Source organism: Rhinatrema bivittatum, chromosome 11 (genome assembly GCF_901001135.1).
Source record: "Rhinatrema bivittatum chromosome 11, aRhiBiv1.1, whole genome shotgun sequence".
NCBI classification, from domain to species: Eukaryota; Metazoa; Chordata; class Amphibia; order Gymnophiona; family Rhinatrematidae; genus Rhinatrema; species Rhinatrema bivittatum.
Window position 1 is genome coordinate 91,445,849 of NC_042625.1, and position 13,326 is coordinate 91,459,174.

The 13,326-nt window shown below is 43.1% G+C and overlaps 1 protein-coding gene across 2 annotated transcripts; it reads left to right on the top strand.

The window, feature by feature from the left end:
* Positions 1–336: 336 nt before the first annotated feature.
* On the top strand, positions 337–11,675 carry MYCBP (MYC binding protein). Of its 2 annotated transcripts, none has more exons than XM_029571279.1 (5): positions 337–490; positions 2,492–2,564; positions 9,118–9,166; positions 9,624–9,753; positions 11,509–11,675. In XM_029571279.1, exons 1-5 carry the CDS (start codon positions 476–478, stop codon positions 11,551–11,553), a joined length of 312 nt encoding a protein of 103 aa, XP_029427139.1. In that variant the 5' UTR covers positions 337–475; the 3' UTR covers positions 11,554–11,675. The 2 variants fall into 2 exon arrangements, with proteins under 2 accessions (XP_029427139.1, XP_029427140.1); XM_029571280.1 differs by having other exon boundaries at positions 365–490; positions 2,469–2,564.
* Positions 11,676–13,326: the final 1,651 nt, after the last annotated feature.

Below are 13,326 nucleotides of genomic sequence, written 5' to 3' on the forward strand. Positions count from 1 at the left end.
GAGCAGGAGCGGCAAACGTCAAGGCTTCAACCCTGGCTCCGAATTGACATCCTTCCTGTACGTTAATAGTTCAAGCATCGTTTGTACTAATAAAACATTCTCTCTGAGTGCAGCTCTCAGATTCTTACCCGACGCTTGGAAGGGAAATGGCCGGACGCCATGCCGGCGGGGGCGAGCGGCGTGAACTCCCCGCATACGTCAAGCCGAGAGAGACTTTTCACGGAAATACCGCGCAAACACTCACCGCCGACCCCCCCCCTCGGCCAGGAGCTGCTTGGAAGGGGAGGGGGTGCCCTCGTTTCCACGGCAACGGGAAGCGGGCGCGCCTGATTGGCCGGCGGAGCTGACGTGACTGACTGCACGCAGGCGCAGAGGGAGGCCCGGCGGGAGGTAGAGGCAGGCAGGCAGGGACTGGCGCGGGGTGCGCGAGCGACGGCGGGAGGCTGCGGAGTCGGGGGGAGAAGCGAGGCCTAGCATGGCGCATTACAAGGTGGGTGTCTGCAGTCCCCCCCCCCCCCGAGGGGGCGCGAGCGTGGTACTAGGAGGCCTTTTCGTTTTGATGCGCGTGACTGAAGCGGCGCGGGTTAACCTGCGGCTTTTACCCCCTGTGGGCGGCCCTGTGACGATTTGGACGTGTGGGACTCTTTTTATTTCGATTTTTTTTTTAAATTAATTAAACGTATTTTCTTCATCGAGTGAAAAAGTGTTGGGCAGCCGCGATGCCGGTGGCGCGTTTCCGGCTGGCGTGCTCGGGACGCGTTGGAGAGTCGCCTCGGAGCGCTGCCGACTGTTTGTTTGTTCTTCGGTTTCCAGGGGGCCCTGACTGGAGTAGCTCGGCAACGCGCCCTTGGCTGGGGGCCGTGCGCCGAGGATCAGGCGCGGCAGAGCTCCCCACCGGGGAAACGCATCGTAGTTCAACTTTTTTTTTTTTTTTAATTATTATTTTCACTAAACGATGTAATTTTATGTTAAACCGGGAGGTTGTGTCTTCAGAGCAGTTGACTCTGGTACCCGTAAGGTGGGCACAGCAAACCCTTATGTCCCAGAAACCAGTCCTGCAATGAATCCTTTCTTCATGTTTTGAAAGGTTTAGCATGCAGCCGCTGTTAAATTAAGAAAAAAACCCCCCCCCCCAATCTCACAGGAACTGCCCTTGCTGACAGAATGTGCCCTATTGTCATTAGCTTCACGCATGACCATTTGACATGGCAGGTCCGTCATCGTGTTCGGGGGGGGGGGGGTCGGACGGCAGGGCTTTAAACTTCCGCTTATTTTATAGGTTCTTGCAGCCAAAAGTCCAGAAGGGACGCCCCTGACTCAGACCCTGTACTTGGCTATTAGCCAGAAATTGATGTGAGGCGAAGCCACTGTATCAGTGTCCCGATAAGAGGGGACCCTTGTCAGGGATGGGATCCTTCTACCACTGGTGCAAGCATAGCGCATCGGGTTACCTCTATGTCGTTGGGGGAGGGGATGAAGTGGTGGAATCGCGTATAGTTTAGTTTGGAATTCCACACTTCGGCTGCTCTGCGTTTGATCAGATTTCACACGTTAGCCACTTCTGGTTGGCATGAAAGATATTAAAATGACTGCACCAAGAGTTGAAAGGCAGATGGTCACTATATGAACAGCTGGCCTCTGGAACTTTATTTATCCCAACTCTCCAAAAAATGCATATATTTTTTTCTAGGTAAAAGTCAGGATATCTTGGGTTGTTTAATTGTGGGGAAAAAAACATATATTTAAAAAAAAAAAAAAGTAAAACCTGCATTTTCCATCACTGAGTGTAGTAACTGTTTTCTTCTTGGCACACCGATACCGTCATACTATTAGATGAAGAAACTTGAATATATTCCTAGGTAACTAAATGATTGTAAGAAGGGTGGGTCACTTGATTTACTACAGAAAAAAGTGGGTGTTGGTAGTGAGGGGATAATGAGCTGTACTTTAAGAAGTTTTCATTTCATTAATAGAACTTTTGTATTTTATGAAGTGTGAAAAGGGAGGTTCTGTGTAAAATGAGGATTTGAATTGAGAAAGTAAATTTCCTTTGGGAAGGAGAGGGGTGGAGGAAGAGTGTAAAGACTTAATTTTAAACTGTTTGCATACAGGTTACCATCCAGGCTGTTAACTAAAAAACAATGCTTTTGATAGTAAAGGCAAGTACAACATTTTAAATAATTATTAAGTAGATGGTTACAGGCTAGGACATCCACAATAAATATTTGAATTGTTTTGCCTCTAATTTAAATTTTAATGCAGTTGATAAAAAAAAAAAAAAGACCTATCCTTGGTTCTTTGACTGGGTTGGTAATGTGAATGAAGGGAAGCTCCTTGCTGGATAGATTAGTTCCTGTATCTCATAATTAAATTCTGTGAATCAGTTGCTTGAAACATTTTTGGAAATCTGATGTCCTGAAAATCTATAAAAACTTTAAAAACTCTTATTCTTAAATATTTGATTCCAGAACTGTGTGTTATGACTTTTCAGGCTGCCGATTCAAAGAGGGAACAATTCAGAAGATATTTGGAAAAAGCAGGTGTGCTTGATACCCTGACCAAAGGTAAAGGGGTTAATTGGTCATTAATTGTACTTTTAAGAGTAGCCAATAATTTATGATGGAAAGCACTTACCCAGTAGTTGCCACCACCATTCTTGATTGGAGCTCTGCCATCACAGGCCCTAAATCCAGCCAAGTTTTGCCATTGCATAATGACTGAGATTTTCTCTCTGCCCTTCTCCCCAGGGTGGTGAAGGCTGACTTTGCAGCATCCCTGGCTGGCCTCATTTAGGAATCCAATCCAGATACCCTGCATAGCAGTGCACAGCACTGCCAGGAGCCACCAGGCAACCCTCTTTTTTTTTTATCATCAGAGTAACTTGACACCTTGGAAAGTTAATTTTTGTCCCTGATAACATTTTTATACTCTTGGCCAAAGAAGAGTGCATGCTTTACAAAAGCAGCACAAATGATAAAACATCATGAATAGACTCAGAGCGGCTGGAGTAAAGATGAGGGTGGGAAGAGATTCTATGGTGTCCAGATATTGACTTGAAAGGCTATGGGTCTTAAAAGTTGATTCTGATGCTTTGGGGTTAAGGAGAGTATTGGTCCTTCCATGGGGTAAGGGAAAGCAGCAACCAAAATTGCATTAAAAGAGCTTTTAAGAGGCTACTTTTTCACTGGTAAGGCTGCTAGGCGCATGTTATCCGTTTTTACCTGTGCATTATAAATTCCACAAGGTAAATGAATGCACATTCTTAATAGATATAAAATGGTGGGTTTTCCTAGACCTGTGATGGATCTGTGTGTGTACAAAATAACAGGGTGAGGATAAATAGTGGATTATGTAGCTTGGATCTGAGACTCTGTACAGACTTACCAAACCCAGAATGCAACCCTCTCCCCAACCTTAATTTTTTAGCACCTGCAAGTTTGTGGTGTCTTCTGTACAAAATTACTCTTTCATGATTAATACTACCATGTTTCTAGATAGAATTAAAACAAAGATAAAACACAGCTACTTAAATAACTATGAAAAATATTGAGAAAAAAGGCATTGCGTATAACTCATTTTTAAAAATACACCATACTATCTATTTTTATCAGTGTACTATAAAATCTGCAAGGTATGCACGTACCGACAAAATGAATGTACATCCCTAAAATCTATTCTAGAAGCTTGTGTGTTGCAGAAACTGCTGACAAAATGCATTGTCATATTAACCAATGCAGAAAGTTCATGCAATTGTTGTTGTACTGACTTTAATTATTCCCAAGCCGTAAGAGACTGACATATATTTTCACCCATCCCTTTAATTTTGATTGATCTATATTTTTCCCGTTGATAGCAGGGCTGAATTAGCCATGCTGTCATGGGATCTGTCAATCAGGTCCGGGAGGCGGAGCTTGTCAAAGCAGCGATTAGAGTTTTTGCTTTCTGCGGCTGCGCATGTGTTCCCATGCAGGAAAGTAACGGAATCTCCTCAGTCTGTTCTTTCCGCGCGCGGGATCGCACGCGGAGCTGCTGTTCTCCTCAGCGTTAATCATTAAACATGTCAAAATCGGGGTTTAAACCCTGTAATTGCGGCAAGGTAATGTCAGTCACGGATGGCCATGCCCGATGTTACCGATGCCTGGGGCCAGATCACAATCGTGAGGATTGTGAATTTTGTTCAAGGATGTCTCAGAGAGCCCTGAAACAACGGGCCTACAGGCTTCAGGAACTTTTTGCCTCCCCGGATCCATCGGAGGCTCATTCACCACCTGGCCCAGCTATCTTACCGGCTTCCTCAAAAAAGAGGGCATCATCATGGGATCCTCAGTCCTCCAATCTTGGAGGTAAGGACTTGGTGGACCGGCAAAGGCCATTGGATTTTAAACAATCCATAGAGCCAGAATCGCTGGCGCAGGAGACAATGGCGACCAAAATCTCGGCGCCTAGAACTTCTGCGACTAAGATGCTTTATGCGCATAAAACGATAACGGCGCATAACACATCCGCGCCTGAAGAAGGATCGGCGCACAAAACTGCGCACATGGCGCCGAACTCACTTGTGCGCATGGTGCTGAAGGACCCTGCGCGCACGGCGCACAAAACTTCGGTGCGCATGGCGCCGACTCACCCATCCTTCCTACCAAAAGTGGTTTCTCAATTCTATCTCAATCAGACCATGGAATTACCCACCTTTTTCCCTAAACCTCATGCAAATGATAGGGAAAAACTACTGCACACACTAGATTGCAAAAGAGCATTAACATACTATAAAGAAAGGACAAACTCGGACTCCCATGTTTTCTCAACTCTTTTGTCTCCTTTGACCCAAAGGCACCTGGATTACCAGTGGCTAAACGCACCATCTCCAACTGGATAGCGCAGTGCATCAAATTCTGTTACGACAAACAGAAACTACAACTACATTTCAAAGCCTAAAGCTCACCAAGTCAGAGCGGTAGCAGCCTCATTGGCACACCTGAAGAATGTGCAACCCATAGACATTTGCAAGGCAGCTACATGGTCATCGCTTCATACCTTTACATCTCACTACTGCCTTGATCAACAGGCAGCCACTGATGCGAAGATAGGGCAAGCAATCCTACAATCTCTATCATCCTATCCAAGGTGACCGCCACATTGTCAAAGATCACGTACAAATATATATATCATAAACAACGTGATCGGGAGCTTGGGACTCCCATGACAGCATGGCTAATTCAGCCCTGCTATCGACGGCGGAAAAAGCAAGTTTGCTTACCGTAAACGGTGTTTCCGTAGATAGGATGAATTAGCCATGCTGACCCACCCTCCTCCCTGGCAGTCACGTAGTCTTCGACTACACTTCAGCTTATTCACAGACCGAGGAGATTCCGTTACTTTCCTGCGCGGGAACACACGCGCAGCCGCAGAGAGCAAAAACTCTAATCTCTCTGCTTTGACAAGCTCCGCCTCCCGGACCTGACTGACAGATCCCATGACAGCATGGCTAATTCATCCTGCTATCGTTTACGGTAAGCAAACTTGCTTTTCACAAAAACACCCTTGCATGTTTACCTCAAATAAGACAAAATCTGGAAACAATACAAATATATTTTTGTTCTAATATACCTCATATATATCCTTCCTGGTATGAGTTTTTTACACAGCCAAAAGGTGATTATCTGAATCAGCTGGGGATTAATTAGGTTTGGATAACTGAATGTCAGGGAAAAGGACATTTTTCAGTGTATATACTCTTATCTGTTAGAACCTGAATTTATTTTTTTGCAGGAAAGTTACTTAGTGTACCTAGCACTAAGGGAATCACAAAGACGGTGCTTATGTGAAAAATATTACTTAATGCTGTTAAATTGGGAAACACAAGTTTGGATAATTGACTTCTACTGTTTTTTGTATTTTTTAAAATTTTTTAAAAGGCAATTGGTTAAACTCTCTTTAGAAATAAGTTGCAGGTAAACCACTTCAGATTTGCACACTTGGGTGTGACTTTTTTCACAAACAAATCTGTTGCCAGGAGTGCTACAAACCTTAAAACTTAAGAGCTATAAAAGAACTGTTTGGATTTGATTTGTATTTTTCACAAGAAAATGGGCATAGGAGAAATTGTGCTTTAAAAATGATTAAAATTCCCTGATATTATTTAAGATATCTATTGGATATGAACCTGTATTTTTAGATCTTACCTTGTTTGCTTAATAGTGTGTTTTATTCTATTATTGCACATAAAAAAAAAGACTGTAAGAGTGCAAGAGATTCTTCCTTTCGCCTCTTTCATGCTGTAATTAGCTGAAAGTCGGTCACAGAATCTGGTTCCAGAAGTCTTTGCTGTACAAGAACAGGGGGAAAATTTGTTCTGCAAATGCTGGCAGGGGCCCCCCAGGGGTATCTGGGTATTCTAGCCCCCATGGACTTTTTCAGTTAGATGTGAAATGATATAGTAGCTTTATGGAGAAACACCCTTTGGTCTGCAAGTGTATGGCTGTGCTAGGTTTTGCATGTTTCTTATCTCCTTGGTTTCAAGGGTGGGGAGAGGATAAGACATCCCTCTTCTTCTGAACAACATCAGAATACCGTGTTGTATTAGTGGCTGAGCTCATGCTGTTTCCTGTGAATTGTAAAAAGCCCAAGGCCTTTTAAACCAGGGACAAGCCTGGGACCCCCTGGGTCGTCTTTCTTCCTTCTGATCTTTGTCTTTTCCTGCTTTTCTCACCTCCCAGTCCTCCCCCTCTGGGCACTCATCCTAGTTGCATGCCTGTGGTTTCCATAGAAACGTGTTGAAGCGTGGGGTTGCTCTTGCAGCGCTGCTGTGGGTGATGGAGGCTCGGTGAAGTGTAGGTTTCCATAGAAACCAGAGATGCCAGCTCAGGGGAGGTGCTCACCAGCCTTCCCTTGCAGGACTAGTTCTGCGCCTGCTGCACCAGATCTGTAAGGTAATGGAGTAGGACTGTGCCACTCTGTGATACCTGGCAGGGGATTAGCAACCCTGGCAGGTTATGTATCTCCTTATGGCAGTCTCGTAATTGCTGGTATTGAGAGAGAAAGGAAGATAGCTGTGGATTATTTTTAATAATTACTGTAAACGAACCCTGTAATCCCTTACCATATGAGGACGAACCAGGAGACCAGGGTTCGCGTCCTGCTGTTGCTCCTTGTGACCTTGGGCAAGTCTCTTTACCCTCCAGTGCCTCAGGTACAAACTTACAGGCCGATACAGTACAGTGTGCTCCGGAGCGCACTGTTAGCCGGCATTTGGATGCGCATTTTCGATGTGCTAGCTTTACCCCTTATTCAGTAAGGGGTAATAGGGGGTCCAAAATGCACGTCCAACTGCCCCCCCCCCAACCTAATAGCACCCGCAACGTGCAAATGCATGTTGATGGCCCTATTGGTCATTCCTGTGCGATTCAGTAAGTAAAATGTGTAGCCAAGCCTCACATTTCACTTTCAGAAATTAGCGCCTACCCAAAGGTAGGCATTAATTTCTGCCGGCGCCAGGGAAGTGCACAGAAAAGCAGTAAAAACTGCATTTCTGTGCACCCTCCGACTTAATATCATGGCGATATTAAGTCTGAGGTCCCGAAAGTTTAAAAAAGTAAAAAAAAAAAAAAAAAATTTGAAATCTGCTCGCGGGTTGAAAACCGGACGCTCAATTTTGCCGGCGTCCGGATTCCGAACCCGTGGCTGTTAGCGGGCTCGAGAACTGATGTCGGCAAAATTGAGTGTCTGCTGTCAAACCCGCTGACAGCCGCCGCCGCTCCTGTCTGAAAAGAAAGGACTATACAAAACTTGCACAAACAGAAAAAAGGCTCTGTGAAATACACAAGCTATCGATAATGATAGAGAAGACAATGCCACCAATAATAAACTCAATTACATTGTGAATCTAAGTCATCTGAGGACTAGAAGCTTACCTTGCTAAATGTATTAATTCATAGACAGAAATGTCATCTTGGAGCAAAAGTGATTCACAGTTTCAGGACAGGGCTTAAGTTCTTCCTTTTTGCCTGGGTCTTATGAGAGAGAGGGAACAATTTTAACACGACACAGTAGATGACAAAGAACAAGTCTATCCAGTCTACCCAGTTAATTCCCATCCACACAGCAAAAGATATATCCCAGCTGCTAACCATAGTAGCTTGACTGCCTGTAGAATAGCATTCAGTTGGTTTTTCTTCTCTTCCTCTTTTGGCTCCCACCCTTAATATATAGATCTATAAAACATGTAGTAATGTTATGAAAGATACTCCTAACCAAACTTTTGTCTGGTTCTAATGTGAAGATAATGGCCTTTTTGCTCAGAACAGCTCTTGATGTCTGTGAGAGAGAGAGCACTTGCTTGGGGGAAGTAACTTCAGATGACACACACATAAGGCCTTAGACATGGGTGATAACATTTCTCTAGCAAACTGCAAACAGCTCACCAAGTAGCTTTTTAAAAATGACCTCGCCAAAAATGTTTCCTGGCAGTAATCATATTAAGGCTTTAAAGGATTGCTTCTCTCCCTTCTTTTTCTTTTCCAAAAGTTCCCATGAAAAGAGCCACAGTCTGTATCTTCTTCTATTGGGTATTCCACTTCACTCTTCAATAACCCTGTTTCTAACAGATTTTGTATCTGGGAGCAAGGCTTTTCTTGGATCAAGGAATGCTTGCTGCAGTTTTTTCTAAAGTGGTAATCTCGGGCACAGCGCAATCCTCTGCAGTGGCAGCCACATCAAACGCCGTGCAGTACTGGCTCCAACAGCAGTTGTGTTGATCTTGGCTGCAGGCCCAGCTCACAGAGAAGGCATTGGCCAGCGGGGATCCTTCCAACCCCAAACTCTGTGATTATTGCAGTGGTTCTGCAACCACAGGAGTTGACAAACTTGCATGCTATTTTCTCCCTCTACTGCCCCTGCACCAGAGAAAATGGCTGCACAACAAACTTGCTCATCTGCCCTTTGTCATCAGCCAGCGAGGTTCATGAAACTCTTATTAGGCATAACACCAAAACACAGTACTCCTAACAAAAACTATCCAAAAAGAGAGAGGAGGGATAGTGGAGCCGACTTCCAAAGGTGAGACAGTTACGTGCCAGCAGCCCTTTAATGGTGTTTTTTCTGTATTTTTTTCATTTGCAGTGTTGGTGGCCCTGTATGAAGAGCCAGAGAAACCAAACAATGCATTGGAGTATCCTTTTTCCCCCCACCCCCACTCTTCCCTTTGTGTTTGTTATTGAGAGCGAAAAGGCAAAAGCATAAAAGTAAACTAAATTCTTGGAAGAACCTTTACAGAATTTAAGGTTCTAGTGTGTGTGTGCGGAGATTATGGTATCAATAAACAAGTCATAATTTGTAGTATTTATAGACCTAGTTCTGACTAAAATTCTGTGAGAAGTAAGGGGACTGCTGTAATTGTGCACTTGCTTAATCTCAAGGTTTTGAACTAAAGAATGTAGGCTAGAAACTTTAGCATTTCCTGTTGTGTATACAAACTGATGCATTTTTAAGGTTTTTGCTTTTACATCTGTCAATTAATTTAGCACACAGCTGCAAGACATTGTGTTTGGGGGGTGGCGAAGGTCACTACAGCAGAACGCCATAAATCAAAACTTTTCACTGTGTGGATTCTTAACATTGGCTGTTAGCTTCCTGAAACACCATTTAGGAGCATCTGGACCTGATACGCCAGATGTGGAGACTATGCGACTGGAATTGGCTGAGCTCAAACAGAAATATGAACTTATACTAGAGGAAAACCGAGAGCTTAAAGGAAAGGTAACTGACCTTTGCAGCCAGTGCACAAATGTCCTTTTTAATTAAACACTGAAAAGAAGCAGAGATGACTGATTTTTGTTCACATGACTCTGCTGCTGCTTTTTTTTATAATGTTCTTCATGGGGTTGGGGTTTGCGGGGTCGGTATAGTTTACACTTTTTTTTTTTTTTTTGTTGCTGTGTGGGACTTTTTTTTTATCATGGCAGGTTTTTGTTAAACACTCTTAAAAATGTTACCAATAGTAATGAACAGTAAGCCCAGTATTTTGACTAAGTCCCTTTGGAGGACTTTGAGATCATGAGGGATGCAACTTGCTAACGTTCTCCTTTTATCCTAGTTTTTGACCCTGATCCACTCAATTATTAGAGCAAGCAGGGACCAGAGAGCTTTGCCTAGTGTAATGTCTTCATCTACCTAGTCTCTCTGTCTCAGGCCGATGCAGATTTATGCATGTAAAACCGTGCATCCAAGCTGGGTGCCTGTTTTTTCAATGCACGTACATCTACCTCTCCTGGGTGCGCAATGCTATATTTTAATGAGTTGCCATGTTAAAAAGGACGTGCTCAGCTAAAATTGTGTGACCCTAGTGCTCAAAATCATTGGGCACCTAGGAGACATGGCTATGTGCAGGTCAGGAAAACGGGCACTCAATACGAGTGTCTGTTTTATACTGCCACAGATAATTTACATGCACAATATATACGCAGCAAAATCGGCCTGGAGCGTGTAGATTGTGCCGCCAGAATTTTTTTTTTTTCGAGCCCTTACATGTTTATCACATTGTGATTGCATTGTTAAAAAGGGTGCATTGGGTGACAGGCAATTTTCTGCATCACAGGTAATAGCTAATATCCTCATTTACATGGAATTTACATATGATGAGCGCTATTAGTTATGTGCTTGTTTGGGCCTGCATTTTGGATGTACTAATCCTTATTGCATCGGGTGGTGTAACTGTAGCACATACAAAACGAGCATCTAACCATGGGTTAACTTGTGCGCTAGACTGGGTGTACTTTATTGCATTAGCCCTTCTAATGGGTTTGCATCTGTAATGCATTGTATATATTTTAATTCTGATCTGGACTAGGCCCCTGGCAAACAGCACTAATGAAAATAAATATAAAGAAGTTCCACTCTGAACTTATGGAGCTTTCCTTCTGGAACATGTGCATCTACATGTATGTGGATCCAAAAATAAAGCTTTCATTGGGATACCCTTGTACCGTCTGATATACTGAATTTGGTATGGATAGGACACTAAACACAAAAGCTATTAGCGAGGGGAGAGAGAGTAGACACCTACTCCCACCCCACCCTAACCTCGTAAGCCTTCTTTCAGTAAGTAGTCTAAAAACTGATTTAATTTTCTAGACATGGCAATAGGGAGACTACACCTGTCATAAAAACATAAGAACATGTCATTACTGGGTCAGACCAAGTGCCCATCAAGCCCAGCATCCTGTTTCCAACAGTGTCCAAGCCAGGTCACAAGAACCTCTCGGGATCCCAAGGGGTAGACAGATTCCGATCTTCTTATCCCAGAGATAAGAAGCGGATTTCCCCAAGTCTACTTGGTTAATAAGTTTATGGACTTTTTGTCCAGGAACCTTCCAAATCTTGTCTTAAGTGTTTTCCTCCTTGTAAGATTTGATTCTGTTCTGAATTTTTTACAATTGTATTTATTCTTCCTTGTTTTTTCTCTTATTAAAAATCATTAGCTAACCAGCTGTCTGTATTTTTGTAATCCTTCAGCTTGCTGAGTATGAGCCATCTCCAGAAGAAAAGCATCCTGAGTAAGGCCTTCTCCTAGAATACCCTGCCTAATGCAGAGCTTCACCTGACCTGTACAGCATTGTATATTGTGTTGTAATTTTTCTTTTCCCTTTGGATATAAATAAATAGTGGAACATTTGAAGCAATATGAGCTGTCCAATATTAATATCCATCATCCAGTCATGTATTTGTTGATGAAGTTCCAACACTTACCAGTTTTTGCCTAGGAAAAGTGACTCTTAAGAATAGTCTTGTGATTACACTGAAACACAGATTTGTGGCTGGTCCTCTTGCTCCTTACAGTGATAACTGCCTTCCATGTTAATATCTACTATCCTTGCTTTTACTTTTTAAAATGGCAAGTTTGAGGGATTTGCATATTGGCTAAAATGCACGACATATGAGGGTTTGTTTGCCTTCGTAACAAGGGATTGAATGTCTGGAAACATTAGAAACTAAGGATACTATTTGCTAAGCATTTTCCCCATAGACACAAAATAGAAAACATTTAGTAAATAACCCCTTCCCCCAAGTTCTTTGTTTGCTATCATTGCTCAGCTTGTCATAATGAAAATACTGACATTCTCTTTTTATATGTATGCAGTTTATACCAATTAATTAACAGAATAATAAAGTAGATGATAGCAGATGAGGACCACTTTACTTACCGTCAGCTACACTAGTGTGGGCAGAGGCAACTGGGTAGAATGATTATCTCCCAGTTGGCAATGGTATAAATTTGATTGCCTGTACGGTTCTGGCTGTGGTGGTTATTCTTTCTTGTCCTTACACCCCCCCCCCCCCAAAAAAAATTGAGTTTAGTTTATGGTACTGTCTTCCAGGCCACAATCAGAAAATGGGTCAGCTTGTCCTGATAGCTATTCACAATGTCTTTCATGTTACAAATCTTGAGAGCGATTTTCTGCAGAGAAAATGGCTGCAGGTCAGGCTGTCAGGATATTATGAGCATGCTATTCAGAATACATGCTTCTGTTTAAACCTAATTGCAGGTGATAGTGAAGATACTATACAATTAATTCAAAGGCACAGCTGTCCTTTGTGGAAAATGATAAATTATATTACCAGCATTGCTGGATCAGCCCAGCATGCTTGTGATGCAAGGTGAAAGTTGAATTTTTTTTTTTATTGCTATTTCTCTCCACTTTAAAATACCCATTTTGGAGTCTATAGAGGAAGTTGCCTAATCCTAGACTCTGGTAATGTTACATCTTTGAAGAAACAGTAGTAGGCCTAATAGCACTATTGTTCTAAGTTCTGGTATTTTCTTCCTTAGATGCACAGAGCTGTTGTAATACAAACTAAATAAAATAAATAATAAAAAGAAAAAAATCAAACAATTGGCCTTGACCTCTCCTCTCCCTACTTTGAGGCCGAGGCAGAAAGATGTGTTCAGCTGAACGTACCTTTTTGCCTGCACTTCAGTGTGTGCTTTCTGTGTGCAAATCTTACTGACACAGGCCACTCTCCTATGCACGCGATACAGTATTTTATTTAAATTAGGCCCGGCAGTAAAAAGAGGCGCTAGGGACACTAGCGCGTCCCTAGCACCTCTTGACAGAAGCGGCGGCTGTCAGTGGGTTTGACAGCCGACACTCAATTTTGCTGGCGTCTGTTCTCGAGCCCACTGAGAGCCACAGGTTTGGAAACCGGACGCCAGCAAACTTGAGCATCCGGTTTTCGACCCGCCAGCCGTGGGCCCATTTTAAATTTTTTTTTTTTTTTTTTTACACTTAAACTTTTGGGACCTCGGACTTAATTTCGCCATGATATTAAGTC